Source organism: Carcharhinus amblyrhynchos, chromosome 27, assembly GCF_965287045.1.
Source record: "Carcharhinus amblyrhynchos chromosome 27, sCarAmb.v2.hapA, whole genome shotgun sequence".
In the NCBI taxonomy this organism is placed as follows: Eukaryota; Metazoa; Chordata; class Chondrichthyes; order Carcharhiniformes; family Carcharhinidae; genus Carcharhinus; species Carcharhinus amblyrhynchos.
In genome coordinates this window covers 27,777,085-27,797,206 of record NC_137350.1, presented here as the reverse complement: position 1 = coordinate 27,797,206, position 20,122 = coordinate 27,777,085, and the positions used below count along the sequence as shown (strand labels likewise).

The 20,122-nt window shown below is 45.5% G+C and overlaps 1 protein-coding gene across 1 annotated transcript in view; it reads right to left on the bottom strand.

The window, feature by feature from the left end:
- The window catches only part of LOC145359118 (inactive phospholipase C-like protein 2), a 249,864-nt gene extending 230,095 nt beyond the window's left edge, over nucleotides 1-19,769 (bottom strand). Inside the window, exon 1 of the mRNA XM_080213515.1 lies at nucleotides 19,330-19,769. Coding sequence (XP_080069641.1) covers nucleotides 19,330-19,545 — 216 coding nt within the window. The 5' untranslated portion in view covers nucleotides 19,546-19,769. The remainder of the gene's footprint in view (nucleotides 1-19,329) is intronic.
- Nucleotides 19,770-20,122: the final 353 nt, after the last annotated feature.

The following is a 20,122-nucleotide window of genomic DNA, read 5'->3' as shown; positions in this document are numbered from 1 at the left end:
TGTATTTATCCAGATGCCTCTTGGATATTGTTATAGAATCTGTTTACATCACCTCCTCCAGCAGCACGTTCCAGGCATTCAACACCCTCTGTGTGAAAAACTTGTCCCCTCTCACTTTCAACCTAAGCCTCCAAGTGATTGATCCTTTGACCCTGGGAAAAAGGCTGACTATCCACTCTATCCAAGCCTGTCATAATCTCGTAAACTTCTATCAGGTCCCCCGCCCCACTCCCCCCATCATCCTCCGATGCTTTAATGAAAACAACCCAAGTTTGTTCAACCTTTCTTTATACTCCATATGCTCCAAACAAGGCAACATCCTGGTAAATCTCTTCTGCACCCTTTCCAATGCATCAACATCCTTCCAGTAGTGTGGCAACCAGAACTGTACACAATACTCCAAATGCGGCCCAACCAATGCCTTATTACAGCTGCAACATGATTTTCCAATTCGTATACTCAAAGCCCAGACTGATGAAGGCCAGCATGCCATACACCTTCTTGACCATTTTGTCCACCTGAGTTGCCATCTTCAGGGAACTGTGGATCTGCACACCTAGATCGCTTTATACGCTAATATTTCTAAGGGCTCTACATTTACTGTACATTTTCCTTCTGCAGTAGACCTTCCAAGTCACATCACCTCACATTTGTCTAGATTAAACTCCATCTGCCATTTTTCAGCCCAGGTTTCCCATCAATTTATATCCTGCTCTTTCCTCAGACAATCCACTGCTCCCCCAATTTTTGTATCATCTGCAAATTTACCGAGCAAACCACCTATATTTTCCTCCAAATCATTTATATATATTACAAACAACAGAGGCCCCAGAACTGATCTTTGTGGAACACTGCTTGTCAGAAACCTCCAGTTAGACAAGTACCCTTCCACTGCTTTCTATGCCAAGCCAGTTTTGTATCCATCTTACCAGCTTACCTTGGATCCCATGTGACTGCACCCTCTGTATTTTTTTTATTGCTATATGTCAACTATATTCTGAAATAAACTTTGTTTGAGTAAAGCTCCCTAGTGGGTCATTTGAATCGTACTTGAAGTGAAACACCTCATGCTCACCCTCGCCAATTATGATCGAAGCAAGATATCATCAATATGTCTTCTGCTCCACTAGAGGCCCAAACACCCTTGCCCATTGCTACACAAATATCAAACATACCTACCACGCTATCCCCTGTCCACACTTCGGCAAATCAGACCACAAGGATGTGCACTTGCTTTCAATAAAGGTTATTGAAGACAAACTCCACTGATCTAAGTATCCTGATGCGAGTCGTTTATTTTTCACAACAGTTCAAGACATGCAACATATTAGAATCTTGCACATTACATGCTTTTCCAAACATTTACTGGGGAGGCGATGGCCTCGCGGTAATATCACTAGATCATTAATCCAGAAACTCAGCTAATGTTTTAGGGACCCCGGTTTGAATCCTGTCATGCAGATGGTGGAATTTGAATTCAATAAAAAATTATCCAGAATTAAGAATCTACTGACGACCACTATCGATTGTCATAAAAACCCACCTGGTTCATGTTGTATCCTTTAGGGAAGGAAATCTGCCATCCTCACCTGATCTGACCTACATATGACTCCAGAGTTACAGCAATGTGGTTGATTTTCAACTCGGGCAACTAGGGATGGGCAATAAATGCTGGCCCACCAGTGATGCCCATGTCCCATGAATTAATAAAAGAATTATACTTATTCCCTGTAAGATTTTCCCACAACACTTTGGTGGTATCTTGTTATTCACTCGTTTACAGTGAGCAAAGCCAAGGGGGATCTGTTAGTCATTACAAAAATGCCATCGCAATATCCATGAATTGGCCCTGTGGAGCTTCTCAAATGTGAAGAGTTTACAAGGGAGGACTAACATGGCAATCAGCCAACCCCACAGAGATGTACATGGATCAGATGAGACCATCCTCCTCAATGACATTATACAAGAAGCAAAGTAGGTGGGCGGATGAAGAATTATAATTATTCTGAATACTACGTGTCTCACAATTTTTTAAGCATAATCAGTATGTCTTAGAAAAGCACAGTCTCTCCTATTGTAAACAGAGCGCAGCTGACGGAAGCCCACTGTTCCATATTTACAGTGCTTTGACAAGTCGTATCTCACCAGGGAGTGGAACTCTGTGATCAATTTCAGGTTCTCTCCTGGGATTTCAGTTCACGTTTAGTTATCAAAAGTAGTCTCTTTTTAAAAAGTACTCTTGTCATCTACTTGTGTGCTGCATCTCCTTCATCTTTGTCTGATACAGCAGAATCTCACTCCGGGGATCTGCTGATGAATGGAGACCATGTCAGACTGGCAATGATTTGGCTCATTTGGACTTGGAATAAACTTCTCATTTCAGCTCCAAAGATCCAATGCAAGATTATACTGCAGAGGCCTCCACCCATGGCTGCCCTTACTGAGATAATTGCCCTTAACTGACTAGCATCTTAGGAGGAGTTAAAGTGTGTTTATTAGTGTTAAACAGGCTTATATTAACTCTGCAATAAAGTTACTTTGAAAATCCCCTCGTCGCCACACTTCGGTGCCTGTTTGGGTACATAGAGGGAGAATTTAGCATGGCCAATGCACCTAATCAGCACATCTTTCACACTGTGGGAGGAAACCAGAGCACCCAAAGGAAACCCACACAGACATGGGGAGAACGTGCAGACTCCACACAGTCAGTGACCCAAGCGAGAATTGAACCCGGGTCTCTGGTGCTGTGAGGCAGCAATGCAAACCACTGTGCCAGCCACGCTATTTACTTCATCATTGAATACAAAAGTCTTCTATCGGGCTATATTATCTTTACCCCATTTATCAACCATACAACTGTGGCAGCTTCCTCGTAAATTTCAAGTGTTGTGACCATCAACAGCTAGCAACAACAACCCTTCCCTCCCAAAAGGTAGTGAGGCTCATGAGTTTGCAAAGCAGCAGCACTGATTCATGAAGGGGATCTTTGCTGATAAATGGCTTTGCCTCAATCTAAGTATCTCTTTCCGTAGCTGTCCTTATATCACCCACAAGCTGTAATTACTGTGTGGACAGATCTGGAAACCTAATGTTGACTAATGATTGACAACCAATAGGACATTATGAATCACTTGTTTCTGTTTATTTTACTTTATCTACACACACTATTATATACAAACAATTGAAAGAGTTCCCATTAGAGAGGCCATTGCAAAAACTTATTTTTCTATCTTATCTTTGACTTGGTTCTCCTTTCCTTGTTACTTTCATAAGAACATAAGAAATAGGAGCAGGAGTAGGCCATCTAGCCCTTCGAGCCTGCCCCGCCATTCAATAAGATCATGGCTGATCTGTCGTGGCTCAGTTCCACTTTCCCGCCCTCTCCCCATAACCCTTAATCCCCTCTCTTATCAAGAACCCATCAACCCGCTTCTTAAAAATATTTAGCGAGGCAGCCTCCACCACTTCAACGGGCAGAGAATTCCAGAGATTCACCACCCTTTGAGTGAAGAAGTTCCTCCTCAACTCCGTTCTAAACCGCCTCCCCTTTATCTTGAGGCTGTGCCCCCTAGTCCTACTGTCTTTTTTGAGCGGGAAGAGTCTCTCCACCTCTATCCTATCCATCCCATTCATCATCTTATACGTCTCAATGAGATCTCCCCTCATTCTTCTAAACTCTAACGAGTACAAGCCTAGTTTATTCAGCCTCTCCTCATAGCTCAATCCCCTCAACTCCGGTATCAGCCTAGTAAACCTCCTCTGCACTCCCTCCAGGGCCAAAATATCCTTGCGCAGGTGCGGCGCCCAAAACTGCACACAGTACTCCAGCTGCGGCCTCACCAATGCCCTATACAGCTGCAGCAAGACCTCCCTACTTTTATATTCAATCCCCCTCGCTATGAAGGCCAGCATCCCATTCGCCTTCCTGACCACCTGCTGCACCTGCAAGCTGGGTTTTTGCGACTCATGCACAAGGACCCCGAGGTCCCTCTGCACCGTCGCCTGCTGCAGTTTTTCGCCACGTAAGTAATAGTCCTTCCTACCATTCTTCCTACCAAAGTGGACCACCTCACACTTGCCAACATTAAATTCCATTTGCCATTTCCTGGCCCATTCGCCCAGCCTATCTAGATCCTTCTGCAGACTCTCCACACCCTCCGCACAATTTGCCTTTCCCCCAATCTTGGTGTCATCAGCAAATTTCGACACCCTGCACTCGGTTCCCTCCTCCAGATCATCTATATAAATGGTAAATAGCTGAGGCCCCAGCACCGACCCCTGGGGCACCCCACTAGTCACCAACTGCCAATCCGAATAGCACCCATTGACCCCCACTCTCTGCCTCCTATTTGACAACCAATCCTCTATCCACGCTAACACCCTACCCCCAACTCCATGTCCCCTGACCTTCTGCAATAACCTCTTGTGAGGTACCTTGTCAAACGCCTTCTGAAAATCCAGAAAGACCACATCCACCGGCTCTCCTCTATCCACTGCCCTAGACACATCCTCATAGAACTCCAGTAAATTTGTCAGACAAATTTGTCAGTAAATTTCCCAAAGGCATTGGAATTTCCATTAATTTCTGGGATGGGAGCAAGACCAGTATTTGTTGTCCATCCCTAATTGCCCTCAATGCGGTGGCAGTTCAATTGGTCTTCTTGAAGTAGTCCCCAACCATCCGTTTTCAGGTGTTTTGGCCATACAGGGGCATCACAGGCAAGTTCAATTCTGACCTCACCCAACACCCACACAAAGGTACTTTCTCACCATGATCACAGAAACCCCATTTAGACCCTAAGGAGCAACAAGTTCCCCATTGCTTGTCCAGTTTAAGCTACCACATCTAGTGGGGCAACAGTCTGAAAGATTCTGGGTGCAATTTTTCCAGCCCGCCAGGCTACCTGACCAGCGTAGCAGGCCAGGGAGTTTAAGCAGGAAGCTAAAAATGGGAATCACAAGTGGCATCCAACGTGAGGCTGATTTAAATATTTATAACTCTATTTGCATCTCTTTAACGAGCCCAGGGAAGCACTGTCCAGGCTCACTTACATTTTTGACCTCCTCAGAGGAGACCCTCACCTGCGGGGATCACTGGTGGTCCCCAGCAATCAGGACCTGATGTGATGGCCTCGCTCGTGGGACTGGAGGTCATTGAAGCCTCCCTGCCTCCTCTCCCTCCACCCCCGGGAAGTTGGGGTGTGGGGCAGTGCCAGCCTGGCACACTGGCAGTGCTCACCGGGCTGTGTCAAGGAGGTGGGACCAGGTGAGGCAGAGGCAGAGCGGGGTGGGGAAGGAGACTCTGCATCAGAGGGTGGGGCCAGCGATCGAATGTTGGGGCAAGAGAGAGAGGCACATCAACCTGTCTCAAAGTGTACTGGTATATTGGGGGACTGGTGCATGTCCAGTGGCCTCTCTGGCAGAATTAGGTGTCCCCCACACTTGCGCAAATCACCTGAGGACTCAGAGTACTTATCAGAACTCAGCTTGCCCAGAAACCAGGCAGGAAAACCTCCTGTAATGCCACCCGTTGGGCTCTTGGAACTTTTGGGGGAAAATCGTGCCCTCTGAGTGCTTGCCTGGTCAGTCCTTCCGGGTTGTCTGACTAGCAATCAGCAGTTCCCTGGAGCAACATATCCAAGCTAGGCAAGTACATCAAATTACACAGCATGTCACAGAGGATTGGCCAGGTTCCAATCTCCCATCATCGGGAATAACACTTCAGTAATTTCTTTTAAATGAGATGTAAAATAATTGAACAGTTACAATGAGGATCCTCTGAACGGAAGACAAAAAGGTACATTTTTTTTTAAGAAAAGGGACTGGTTGCAGAGTGGGAAAAAATTACATTTGTGGCAGAGTAACATTACAATGCCAATGCTTTCCTGAATTTATTTCGGATTCCAATAACACAGCATAATTATGCATTATTGTCATAAGAACATAAGAAATAGGAGCGGGAGTAGGCCATCCAGCCCTTCGAGCCTACCCCGCCATTCAATAAGATCATGGCTGATCTGTCATGTCTCAGTTCCACATTCCCGCCCTCTCCCCATAACCCTTAATCCTCTCGCTTATCAAAAACCCATCAACCCACGTCTTAAAAATATTTAGCGAGGTAGCCTCCACCACTTCAACGGGCAGAGAATTCCAGAGATTCACCACCCTTTGAGTGAAGAAGTTCCTCCTCAACTCCGTTCTAAACCGCCCCCTCTTTATCTTGAAGCTGTGCCCCCTAGTCCTACTGTCCTTTCTGAGCGGGAAGAGCCTCTCCACCTCTATCCTATCCATCCCATTCATCATCTTATACGTCTCAATGAGATCTCCCCTCATTCTTCTAAACTCTAACGAGTACAAGCCTAGTTTATTCAGCCTCTCCTCATAGCTCAACCCCCTCAACTCCAGCATCAGCCTAGTAAATCTCCTCTGCACTCCCTCCAAGGCCAAAATATCCTTGCGTAAGTACAGCGACCAAAACTGCACACAGTACTCCAGCTGCGGCCTCACCAATGCCCTATACAGCTGCAGCAAGACCTCCCTACTTTTATATTCAATCCCCCTCGCTATGAAGGCCAGCATCCCATTCGCCTTCCTGACCACCTGCTGCACCTGCAGGCTGGGTTTTTGCGACTCATGCACAAGGACCCCGAGGTCCCTCTGCACCGTTGCCTGCTGCAGTTTTTTGCCCCGTAAGTAATAGTCCTTCCTACCATTATTCCTACCAAAGTGGACCACCTCGCACTTGCCATCATTAAATTCCATTTGCCATTTCCTGGCCCATTCACCCAGCCTATCTAGATCCTTCTGCAGACTCTCCACACCCTCCGCGCAATTTGCCGTTCCACCAATCTTGGTGTCATCAGCAAATTTCGACACCATACACTCGGTTCCCTCCATCATTATAATGTAGCTACACCTTTGTCAATAGAGCTTTTATATTTTGCAGAAGACACTTAAATTATGCAAACTCTGACACGCACGTGCACTTCTGCCACCAGTTTCCATTAGACGTTGCAATGTCCACATTTACAATGGAAATTGCCTATGTAAACCTGTCACGCACATCGTCAGTGGAAACAATGAAGCGCCACCACTGGTGACAGAGTGCAATCACATCATGTTACGCCAAATTCATTGGAAATGTGCATGTTGGAATTTAAAACAAATATAAAAATAAGGACAAAATGTATTATTTTAAAATGAGGAGCGATTATGACTTATATGCCCCGTTTTAATTACCCCCTGACCTCCACGCCAAATTACACTTGGTCTCGTCACCCAGACAGAATGCCCCCCCACCAATGAGTTTTTTGATTTGATTCATTATTATCAGCACTTGCATCATGATACTGTGAAAAGTATTGTTTCTTGTGTACAAAGCATACCATTCATAGAGTACATAGGGGAGAAGGAAAGGAGAGGGTGCCGAATGTAGTGTTACAGTCATAGCTAGGGTGTAGAGAAAGATGAACTGTGGAGGCCGCAGGGCATTTAATTGGGCAGGATGGAGTCTGGTGGGGAATCCCACCACCTTCCCACGTGATTAAGTCAGAGGCTGGAAGGCGCATGGATGGCCTACTCAGCCAGACGCTAACTGAGGCCCTTGAGTGGGCAATCCTACTGCCACTGGGATTCAACAGCGAAGAACATGGAAAGCTAAAGTCATGTGGTCTGCTTGTGGACTCCCAAGGGTATGGAGTGGGGATGTGCCTTGTTCAAATGCATTCAGCCCATTATTGAGGCACCCAGCATTAGGAGGGTGCCACCACAGCCACCCCATCCCATAGAGTTGGGGGGGGGGGGGGTGGAAAAGAGTGTGAGCCCACTCTAAGCAATCCTCATTCCCCTTAAAACATCACCCCCCCCCCATCCCCCAACTGGTGACCCCACTCCCCATGACGTGAATCCCAACCTCATTCACCTACGGCCTGGGTCGCCTCGACCTCTGATGAGTGTGCTACTGGCAGATGCCACTGTTCTCAGTGTTGCTGACAAGCAATGGAGAGCACTTCTGATTTCTGATAGGGCATCAGCTCTCGGGAGCCAGGATTTCCACCTCAAGGGTCCTGAGGAAGACCGGTGCTAGGATACTTAATTTCATCAGGCCTCCCCCAACTGGGGTGATGTGGAACTCCAATAGGTTCACCAGCCGGTTCCCCATCACCAGTACTTGGATTCCACTCTATGTGCACAATCACTGGAGAAATCTTTCCTGTTAGTGGTGGGCTCCAGGTTCTAGTAGCTTCATGTCTCCTGTTCAACAAATTTACTCTGGTCCCAAGGAACAGTGCCTGCTCCAAGAGTTTGAAGATCACATGAAATAGGAGGAGTGGGCCACGCGACCCCCTCAAGCCTGCTCTGCCATTTAAGGTTGTGGCTGATTTGTGTGTGTCCACAATCCAAAAATCTAACTAGCTCAGCCTTGGACATATTCGATAACTCTGGCCAGAACCTAATCACTGTTCACGCCAGAGGGATTTTCCCATCCTACTGCAGCGAACAGAAATTTGGCTGGCCACTGAATTCTCCAACATTGCTGCAGCGAGAGTGTGGCGTGAACAGTCGCTAGACTCACTGTGGCAGAGAATTCCAAAGACTAACAATTCAGACTGAGTCAGGCGAGGGTGACATGGTGACACAGTGGTTAGCACCGCTGCTTCACAACGCCAGGGGCCCGGGTTCGATTCTGGCCTTGGGTGATGTCTATGCAAACTCCATACGTCCTCATGTCAGCATGGGTTTCCTCCGGGTGCTCCAGTTTCCTCCCACACGCCAAAGATGTGTGGGTTAAATTGATTGGCTATACTAAAATGCCCCTTAGTCTCAGGGGGATTAGCAGGGTAAACACAGAGTTATGGGGATAGGGCCTGGGTGGGATTGTTGTTGGTGCAGGTTCAATGGGCCGAACGTCTCCTTCTGAGCTGTAGGGATTCGACGACTCTCGGAAGAAAAGGAAGACCACTTCCTTCGAAACCGTGCCCCCTCATTCGAGACTGCCCCACAAGGGGAACATCCTTTCCGCACTCTTACGCTCTCAAACTCTGATTACAGCTGGCCCATCCTACTCAATGTTCCCTGAGCCTTCTCAAGTTTCAAATACAAGTAAATTCTTGCTCAAGTGAGGAGATCAAACCTGTAAGCAGTATACCAGGTTCAGCCTCATCTGTACATTTGTAGCGAGACTTGCCAACTTTTATGCTCCATCCCCCGCCTTGCGATAAAGATCAGAGGATTGGAGTCAGGAGCTGAAGTTTATCAGTGTGTATCCACTCAAACACTGCGACCACACTTTACTTGTACATTTCCAAGCAATGGATGGCAAAGTTTCAATTTGACACTGTGTCACGCAACGCTGCTGTTTGTACCATAGCAATTATCAGAGAGTGATTTTGAGATGCTAAAATAATCTTGCACTTTAGATAACATCACAAACTGTGAAAGCAAAGCTTGTGCTTCACAAATCAATTTTTCAGCTGACGTCAAGTGTCCAATGGATGTCCCATGTTCTGGATGCTCACGGTGACTCAGATCAAGATTATTCAAGTGCATGAACTCTTAGCACATATAATTAATCAAGACTATTGATACTTTTTTTTTTACAGCTAATATGTCATGTATAACATGCTTAAGCAACATTCTTCGAAGAAATAAATTGCCAATGCATTGTGCGGTGAAGTAATCAAATGTTAAAATGTCTGTGTATATCATGACAATATCACAACTGTTCATATGGCAAAAAGAAAGTCTGAACCCAGCCTGATGTAGGAACATATGAATGAGGAGAATTAGGCCATTCGGCCCTTCGAGCCTGCTCCACCATTGAAGATCATCTGGCTGTAGCCTCAACTCCACATACCCGCCAACCCCTGATAATCTTTCACCGCTTTGCCTATTAAGAATCTATCTGCACTTGCCTTAAAAAATAATCAAAGATACTGCCTAGTGAGGGAGCATGTTCTAAAGAGTCACATCCCTCAAAAGAAATAAATTGTCTCATCTCTGTCCTAAATGGGTGTCCCTTTATTTTTAAACACTGACCCTTAGTTCAGGATTACGCTGCAAAAGGAAACATCCCTCTTCACATCCATCCTGTCAAGACCCCTCAGGATCTTACACGCTTCAATCCAGTCACCTCTTACACTTCTAAACTCCAGTGGATACAAGCCAAGGTTTACAGGTATTTCTAGGATGTTACATGTATTCTCTGTAGCGAAGACCGATACAATTCGTCTGCCACCTCCTTATTTTCCATTGTTAACTCCCAAGGCTCACTTTCCTTCGAATCAATGCTCAGTGTGTTAATGTCTTCATATTTCTAGCTAGCTTCTTCCTTCCTCTTTTGGTCTTTCTTTGCCATTTTTATACTCTGTCCAGTCCTCTGACCGGCCATCCATCTTTGCTCAAATTATATACTTTTTCGTTAAGTATAGGGTGGCACAATGGTCAACACTGCTGCCTCATTGTGCGGAGTCTGCACGTTCATAAGGACATAAATAAGAACATAAGAAATAGGAGCAGGAGTAGGCCATCCAGCCCTTCGAGCCTGCCCTGCCATTCAATAAGATCATGGCTGATCTGTCGTGTCTCAGTTCCACATTCCCGCCCTCTCCCCATAACTCTTAATCCCCCCGCTTATCAAAAACCCATCAACCCGCGTCTTAAAAATATTTAGCGAGGCAGCCTCCATATCTGCATGGGTTTCCTCCTATAATCTGAAAGACGTGTTGGTTAGGTGCATTGGCCAGGCTACATTCTCCCTCAATGCATCCAAACAGTTGCCAAAGTGTAGCAACTAGGGGATTTTCACAGACACTGCATTGCAGTGTTAATGTAAGACTTGTGAACTAATAAGTAAGTTTGATACTATCCTTATTTTTTTAAAAGTTAACCATGGATAGTGGGTCAGTCCCTTGGAATTTATTTCTTTGTGTATTCTGAAACATGTTTGCCACTGCATCTCTATTAACCTATCCCTTAAACCTAATTTTCCAGTTTGCTTTATACTGTGCCTCCATGCCCTCATGTGCAAAAGATGCTGGAGGCAAAGTTACAGCGCACTTCAATTCACAAATTTGCATGCTGTTTAATAAAGTTCCTGTCACAGTTTGTTCAGATGTCAAATAAATTACTGTAACCATGATCATAAGGAATAGCCACAGATTGCACTAACACAACAGTTTGCAGATCTGTTCAATAGGAATGTGAACCAGCATTCATTTTCCCCTCATGCTTTTTACACGTTTGTTGCTGATATAGTTTCATGTATGATAGATGGGGTGAATTAACTTACAGGACGATGAGTTATGCTGATAACCATAGCAACTCAAACCCAATGGAAGTACAGACTGTTTTTTTTGGGCTGAAGGTCAACGGATAGCAAACATGTTTACCAATGTTGTATACATTCTTAGAGACAGCAATGCCCTTTTAAAGCACCTTTAGGACTTACTAATGTAACAATACTCCACTTTCCATTAAGGGAACATCAAATATGCATTCTTCTCATGAAAGATGGTACAACTCTTGTTTAGACCATTAGAGGAGCATTATGTAGCAAAGTACCTCACTCAACCCACAACCCCATCCACATAAAGTTTATTTACTAGTCACGAGTAAGCTTACGTTAACATTGCACTGAAATTACTGTGAAAATCCCCGAGTTGCCACAATCCACCGCCTGTTTGGGTACACTGAGGGAGAATTTAACATGACCAAAGCACCTAACCCGCACATCTTTGGACTGGGGGAGGAAACCGGAGCACCCGGAGGAAGCTCACGCAAACACGGGGAGAACATGCAGGCTTCGCACAGTCACTCAAGGCTGGTAATCAAACCCTGGCACTGTGAGGAAGCAATGCCAACCACCGTGCCACAGTGCAGATGAGGGCCATTGGATTCCGGGTCGAAGATGAGAAAAAGCGCAAGGTGAAACACTTATCACACTAAAATGTCTGCAATGCATTCTGCAAAAAGCACAACTAAGGAACTGGGCCTGGCACAGTTCCCAGGTAAAGCCTGGACAGCACATGGCTAGAAAAAGAGAACCTGACCCAGGCTTTGTGCAAGAAAACGGAGGCTGAGAATTAGAAATCAGAAGCTGATTAAAAGCAAAGCTCAAGTTGAGGCCGTAGATAAGAGTAGAAATTGAACAAAATAATTTAAGGGCCAATGTTAGAGGTGGCAATCTAGAATACAAGAAATAGAAGCAGGAAAAGGCCATCAGGCCCTCCAAGCCTGCTCCACCATTCAATATCATGATTGATCTATGCCAGCCTCAGCTCCTGTTCTGTGCCATTTCCCCATAACTTCTATTCTCCAATCAAATATTTATCCACTTCAGCTTTAAATGCTTCTAATGATCCAACCTCTAACACCCTCTGGGGCAGAGAATTCCAGAGATTTACCATCCTCTGCAAGAAGGAATTTCAGGTTTAAATGACCAATCCTTTACCTTGTAGCTATGTCCCCTTGTTCAAAACTCTCTTACTAGTGAAAACGTCTCACCATCTACCCTGTCAAGCCTCCTCAGGATCTTATATGTTTGAATAAGGTCATCCCTCATTCTTCTAAACTCCAAGGAATACAGATGATTTAGTCTCTCTTGACTGGACAACCCTCTCATCCCAGGAATCTACCTGGTGAATTCTCTTTGGGCTGCTTCCATTGTTACTGTATTCTTTTTCAGGTACAGAGACCAAAACTTGTGCAGTGTTCCAGATGAGGCCTCACCGACACCTTGTACAATTGCAACAAAACTTCTCTATTTTTAAACTCCAACCCCTTTGCAATAAAAAGGTCAAAATGCTATTTGCCTTCTTAAATCTTCCGAAGCACAGCATCCCCAGAGTGCATGAGGAGGTCATTTAGCTCATTGAACCTACACCGACAACAATCCCACTCAGCTCAATCCCTGTAACCCCATGTGTCTACCCTGCTAATCCCTTGCCACTAAAGGGGCAATTTAACATGGCCAATCAACCTAACCTGCACATCTCTGGACTGTGGGAGGAAACCAGAGCACCACGCAGACATGGGAAGAATGTGCAAACTCCACACAGACAGTGACCCGAGGCTGGAATGGAACCTGGGTGCTGTGAGGCTAACCACTGTGCCACCCACCTCGTTGGACCTGTAATTCATTCTTCATTTGTTTCACTATTTACCACATACTGGAACAAATCACATGCAAACATGAAAGCAATGTCCCACGTTAAAAATATTTAAGTCAAACTGCAGGCCTCATTTGCTTACTATCCCAGATCTACCAACAATTTCATTTTTGTCTTTGTATATTGGAGCAAAGGATAGCAGTGAAGCGATGAACAAGCTGGCTGCCACACGCTTCCAAACATGATAAATCCTGTCTCTGCTCTTTTGTCCAGGTTCATTCCCTCACCAAGCATTACTTCAGACTCTAGACTTCCTACTGAAAGTGTGTCATTTCCAGGTGCTTGCGAGCGTGTCCTGACATTCTCTCAGTCTCGTAAATAGAGAATGGTGCAGGAAAAGCAGAAATGCACAGCATTATTGAGTGAAGAATAAGCGTTAAATACATGCATGACTGAGTTCCTTAGTTCAGCTGCCCCGTTGTGGGAGGATGCAGACCAAAGAAAGGGGGCAAAAAAAAAGTCTGAAAAGCAGGGCACTTCCTATCTGGTCATTCCTTCCCGCTTGCCATCATCCATCCAGCAGGGAGTTTTTCTGAATCAAAACTACCAAGGAGTCAAACCAGGACATCTACATGGTAACAGTTACAAGAGTATGCCACTTTTGCAAAAGTGAGAGCTTTCAAAAGAGTTGCAAAGCAAGAGTTATTCCAAAAAAAGAAGAGTCCCTATTAACTGTCACCATTAGATACAGTGCATGGGAATAGTCGACTGAGACACTCTGACATATACTAATGTATCCTATACTCTAATTGAAATAGACCCAGCTTGATGCCTTATGCCTCAGGGAAAGGAGCAGAGAACAAGATGCACCATGTGTAGAATTGTGGAGCAAACCATTCTTGATTCAATTTACAAAAGGCAAAAGTGAAAATGTAGAAGTGACTCTGGGGTAATAATGATGGACCAACAAGTGAGGAAAATGGGAAATTAAAACAATGGTATGAGATCCAGAGAAAGGCACGTGAACAGCATTCACTCATCAGAAATTTCTGAATCGAAGACACGGTTTAGCTCCATGATTTAGGGTGGACTCCTTTTTGGTGCCCCTTCAAATAGATCATAAACTAATCGGCCTGTTCCATTAGGCCAGGCGTGGATTAAAGTAAAATCCAATGAAGCGAGCTGCTTGCACACGAGGAAATTATTCCCCGTTCTGGACAATAAGCTTCTCTCAACCAATACCACAAAATGTAGAACCAACTGATTTGAGGAATCTTGCTGTGTACTACACAACTATCCAAGAACAATTGCTAGACTTGCACACAATTACTTGCAGAAGAATGGTGTTCCTTAAAAAAAAACTAAAGCAGCCAAGGCATTCCCATCAAAAACAATTGCGTTCCCAGGACCACAGGTACTGGCTAGCAGCCACTCATTCCAACTATGTCTGGGCATTGAAGCAGCATTTAGAAAAATGGCTACTGTATTCATATACTTGTATCTCCCACTGTTACACGGTCTCTGAGAAAGTTATCATTGGTCTACTCAAAGCAGATAATACTTCATGATCTAAAGGGATGGCATAGCAATACAGTGGTTAGCACTGCTGCTTCACTGCGACAGGGATCCAGGTTCGATTCCAGCCTTGAGTGATTGCATTGAGTGTGGAGTTTGCACATTCTCCCCATGCCTACATGTGTTTCCACTGGTGCTCCGGTTTCCTCCCACACTCCAAAAATGTGCAGGTTAGGTGAATTGGCCATGGTAATTGCTCAGGATTATGGGGATAGGATGGACGGGAGAGCCTGGGTGGGATGGTCTTTCAGAGAATGTGTACAGACTCGATGGACCAGATGCCTCTTACGGCACTGTAGGGATTCTGTGCTTCTCTCTGTCCATTGTTAACAATGGACAAAGTAGGGGTTTGGAAATATTTGACAGATCATAATAGAGTGTTATTGATAAATATATTCCTTCATCAGTTAACACTGAACTTTAACTTGCCTGAGCTTCTGTTTTCTATTTTTTTAAATGACCCACACACCTTGCATTCTCTCTTTAAAACCAAATCCTTCAGTTTTAAAAAGTGAAATCTCGTCCATCAATTTTCTCTTTGTTGGCTCCCTGGGGATTCATTTCTTTTAAAAGTTATCGATCTTGACAGGGATCCAGAACACATTTCCTATTATTAAAGAGGAGCCACTTCAGAATCAAAACCTCCAAGGAGTCAAATCAGGACATCTAAAAATCACAGAATCCCTACAGTGCAGAAAGAGGCCATTCTTCCCCTCAAATCTGCACCAACGTTCTGACAGCTTATCTTACCCAGGCCCTCTCCCCTACCCTATCATCCCCGGAGCCCCACACATTTACCACGGCTAATCCATGTAACCGACACTTCCTGGGACACCAAGGGGTAATTCAGCATGGCCCTCCCCTCCACCCAATCCAAATAACCCCATATACTTACAAAGCAAAGTTTCTTATTTATTAGTCATGCATTGGCTTACGTTAACACTGCAATGAAGTTGTTAAGAAAATCCCCTCGATGCCACACTGCGGTGCCTGTTCAGGTACACACTGAGGGAGAATTTAGCATGGCCAATGCACCTAACTAGCACGTCTTTCAGACTGCAGGAGGAAACCCCACACAGACACAGGGAGAATGTGCAGACTCCGCACAGAGAGTAACCCCCAGCCAGGAGTCAAGCCCAGGTCTCTGGCACTGTGGGGCAGCAGCTAACCAGAAAGTGGTGGAAATACCAGCATTTGTTAACGTTTCACTTGTAATTTTCTGCCAACGACCCAAGGGTGTTAACACACCTCACTTCTGCAGATGCTGGCTAGCTTGCTACGTATTTCCAACATCTTTCTTTACACTTCACCAATTTTGATACAAGTTGTTTTTCTTCTCATGTTAAAGCTGCCATGGTTATAGTTACATTTCCTCATTTATCGTATTGACGAACAGAAGCAATGGAAAATATAGCCCAGCTGGGTCAAGTGGATTATTCCCTGATGACACATTCTCCTGTAAAATGATGCAGCTTTTCTGCAAGTAAAGTAGACCTGTTTGCAAAATGTAAATGCTTGCTTGCATTCTGCATTGTATTGATCACAATCGCTAAGGATTGCAAAAAACACTGTAGCAGTACACCAGTAAATCACAAATCTATGCAGTAAGGAGTGTTACAGATGTGGAGCATACAACATTTAATTAAAAAGCGTGCTGCTGTTTTCAATCACTGATTACACTAACAGCGCATTTTATTTATCAAGGCGGCACAGTGGTTAGCACTGCTGCCTCACAGCACCAGGAACCCGGGTTCAATTCCCAGTCTTGGGTCACTGTCTGTGCAGAGTCAGCACGTTCTCCCCGTGTCTGCGTGGGTTTCCTCCAGGTTGTCCGATTTCCTCCCACAGTCTGAAAGATGTGCTGGTTAGGTGCACTGGCTATGCTAAATTCTCCCCCTGAACAGATGCTGATCAGGGGATTTTTCACAGTCAGTTCATTGCAGTGTTAATGTAATGTAAAGGGGCTGGTGGGTCAGTTGGAAGCTAGGGAGCATGCTGAAGAGACTGGACACACCAAATTTTGCGAGGTATGATAGCCAGAATACTGTTATTCACCTCACATTCCTAGAATGAGGAGGGATAATTAATCTCTAGAACAAAATGGAATTTTGATAAGTAAACTTTTAACTTTATTAGCGTCACAAGTAGCTTACATTAACACTGCAACAAATTTACTGTGCAAATTCCATGGTCGCCACACTCTGGTGCCTGTTCAGGTACATCGATGGAGAATTTAGCACGAGCAATGCATCTAACCAGCACGTCTTTCGGACTGTGGGAGGGAGCCGGAGCACCTGGAGAAAACCCACGCAGAGACGGGAAGAATGTGCAGACTCCACTCAGACAGTGATGCAAGCCAGGAATTGAACTCAGATCCCTGGCGCTATGAGGCAGCGGTGCTCACCACTGTGCCTCCCCATCTGACCGTCTAACTAATTAAAATAATTTACACTGGCAAAAATACTGAACAGCTTTACGATGCTAGTCACTTTGCAGCCATGTAAAAAAAAGAGAAGATTTTTCAGTCATGTCCACAGGAGAAGCACAAATGACAAATGGGAAAACTCCATGGTTTTGGTTACAGTGTTTGTTGACCACAGAATCTTTATCTCTCATTGTATAAAGTACAGCTGGGAAATTCCATGTGTTTCATGCACATTCAAAGTTCAGCTGCAAAAACAAAAGGATGCTTACAGTTTGTGACATGGTTAAACCCTGCATAGAATTGTAGAATCCCTACAGTGCAGCAGGAAGCCATTTGGCCCATCGAGTCTGCGCCAACTCTCTCTGACAATTGGTCTTTATTTCCCCCCAACCCCCCTCAGCTCCTTGAAAAAACACAGCGGAGTTTGAGAAATTCGCTGTACGTGAATTCGAAATCTAAAACTTCCAGTGAAGCCCAGCCCTCAGCTTATTGAATTTGGCAACACATGAGAAGATAACTAGGTTGGAGAAATTTGGCCAGCGGATGATGTGATGATTTGTGTTAAATAATCACAGTAGAAAGAGAATCTGATCTCACTAGGTGGCAAAAGATGAGAAATAATGAATCCCACATTTGGCTCAGTAACTGTTCCTTTTGTGAGCAGGTGACATATTTGACATAACTTACATTTCCAGGTCCTCCCTCTCTGTAATAAAGTGTCATCTTTTTTGAAAAAAACTCCAAAGGGCAAAGATAGTTTAAGTAGTGATGAGGACTGCTGATTAGGGGCAGCACAGTGATTAGCACTGCTGCCTCACAGCACCAGGAGCCCGGGTTCAATTCTGACCTCGGGTGACTGTGTGGAGTTTGCATGTTCTCCCCATGACTGCGTGGGTTTCCTCCGGGTGCTCCAGTTTCCTCCCACACTCCAAAGACGCGCGGGTTAGGTGGATTAGCGATGCTAAATTGCCCCTTAGTGTCCCAAGGTGTGTAGGCTAGATGGATTAGCCGTGGAAAATATGTGCGGTTATGGGTATAGGGTAGGGTTAAGAGGTCCTAGGTATACTGGGTGGGATTTTTCAGCCTTGGGGTGCAGGATTTGGAAAATCCTGCCCGGTATCTTACCGAGGCTCCTTTAATAGGGATTTTCCTACTGCATGCGCCTCAAGGCCGGAAAATTCGACTCAAGGTCAACAGACCTTTGTCTGCTCCATGCCCTATGGTCCAATTCCCATCGCGGGCAGGACAGGTGAATCTGCCCACCCTCTCCGTCAGCAAGTTGGTGCAGACTCGATGAGTTGAATTACCTCCTTCTGCACTGGAGGGACTCAATGATAGGTTGCTATGGCCTACCGCTCAACTGACACAAGTTTAGTACAAGTGCACCATTAAGGGTTCAGAGAAGCAGGGTGTGTAAAGTGTGTGTGTGTGTGTGTGTGTTGGGGTGGGGAGGAGGGGAAGGCAATGCATTTTGGACATAGGAAGGGTCGCTAACCACTTCAGAACCAGGAGTCTGAGAAAGGGGTCCATTTACTGAATAAAGCCTTGGATCCCGGTCAGACCAGTGGGTGCCTGTCAGTGGCACCAATTCCAACGCTGATTAAAGTTGGTAACAAAAATTATTTTCTCTCTCTGGGTCTTGGTGGGCAGTGAAAGTTCACCGAGCTGCTATCAACGTGAAACAAATAAAAACTGTTTTTAAGGCAATGGGATAAATCTGCCGTGTTAAATCAGCCGGACAGAGGGAAAAAAAACCACACACACACACACATATACAATGACACTCCCTGAGAAGCGAGCAAGTGACAAGTCAAAAACAAGCTAACCCACACGTACACTTTAAATCAGCACCCTGGTCGCTGCGATGTTCAGTTTTGAACGCTGTCAGAAATACTTTCAATGACAATATTAATGTCTGTTCTCCATGTATTTCCACCCCCCGCCATCCTCATATATACACACACACACACAGTGTGTTAGAGAGAGATTCCCCTCTGTCCTGGGAGGATGACGGATAGAGGTTTAATTTTGAACAAGGTTACTTGCGAAAAGAAAGGGAGAATCCTCAAACAGGGGGCAGGCAGGACATCTGTAGAAAGGTATTTTAACTGAGCAAAGAATTTAAACAGAATTCCACCCCCACCTCCTCCCTCATTTAAGACAGCTGAATTTGAGGCAAAGTCAGCGGTGGATGTGGAGAGAGCTTCCCAATGTGATTACCTTGATGATGCTGCTGCGGGGAGTTGCAGTCTGATTTCTCTCTCCAGTCTCACTGTTGGCGGAAGGTTCACTCCGCTCCGGGCATTTCCCATTCGAGACGGGTTGTCCCTGGGCTGGAAGCACAGCGGAGTTTGGGATGGGGTCTCCCGGAGCAGGCTGCAGTTCTGGCAGCCCGGCTTCAGCACCGTCTCTCTGTCCATCCGCCATCATCACCATCCAAGCACCAACAGCATTGCTCCCCCTCACTGCACACACACACACACACACAGACAGACAGACAGACCTGGGCCAGGAGAAGCACTGACCTGACCAGTCACCCCCCCTTCTTCCCTCACCCTGGGGGAGGGGGGGAGGCAACTGACCTGAAACTAACTAGAGAAATCAACCCCAGACTCTTTCATTCACTTCCTGTGAAACTAAGGGATATAATCCGTACTGGGTGTGTGTTACTTCCTCGTTTACAGCACGTGTTGTGATGCAGAGAACGCCCCCTTTCCCAGATCAACCTCCCCCCCACCCTCCCAAAAAAAATCACTAAGGGATCTAATTCTAATGATGATCCATAACTCAGTAAGGACATCTCCTGTTGACAGCAGACATCCCTGACAGCTGTGCTTAAAATAAAAACACATTTACTGAAGCCACCGGCGTCTCAATACAAGCTCAGGATTGAAATGATTCAGTTTGAAGTGTTCCCCCCCCCCCACGATTCCACCCCCCCATCCCCTGCAATTGTACCCCCCTCCTCTGCAACTGTGCCCTCCCTCTCCTGCAATTGTCCCCCCACCGCCCA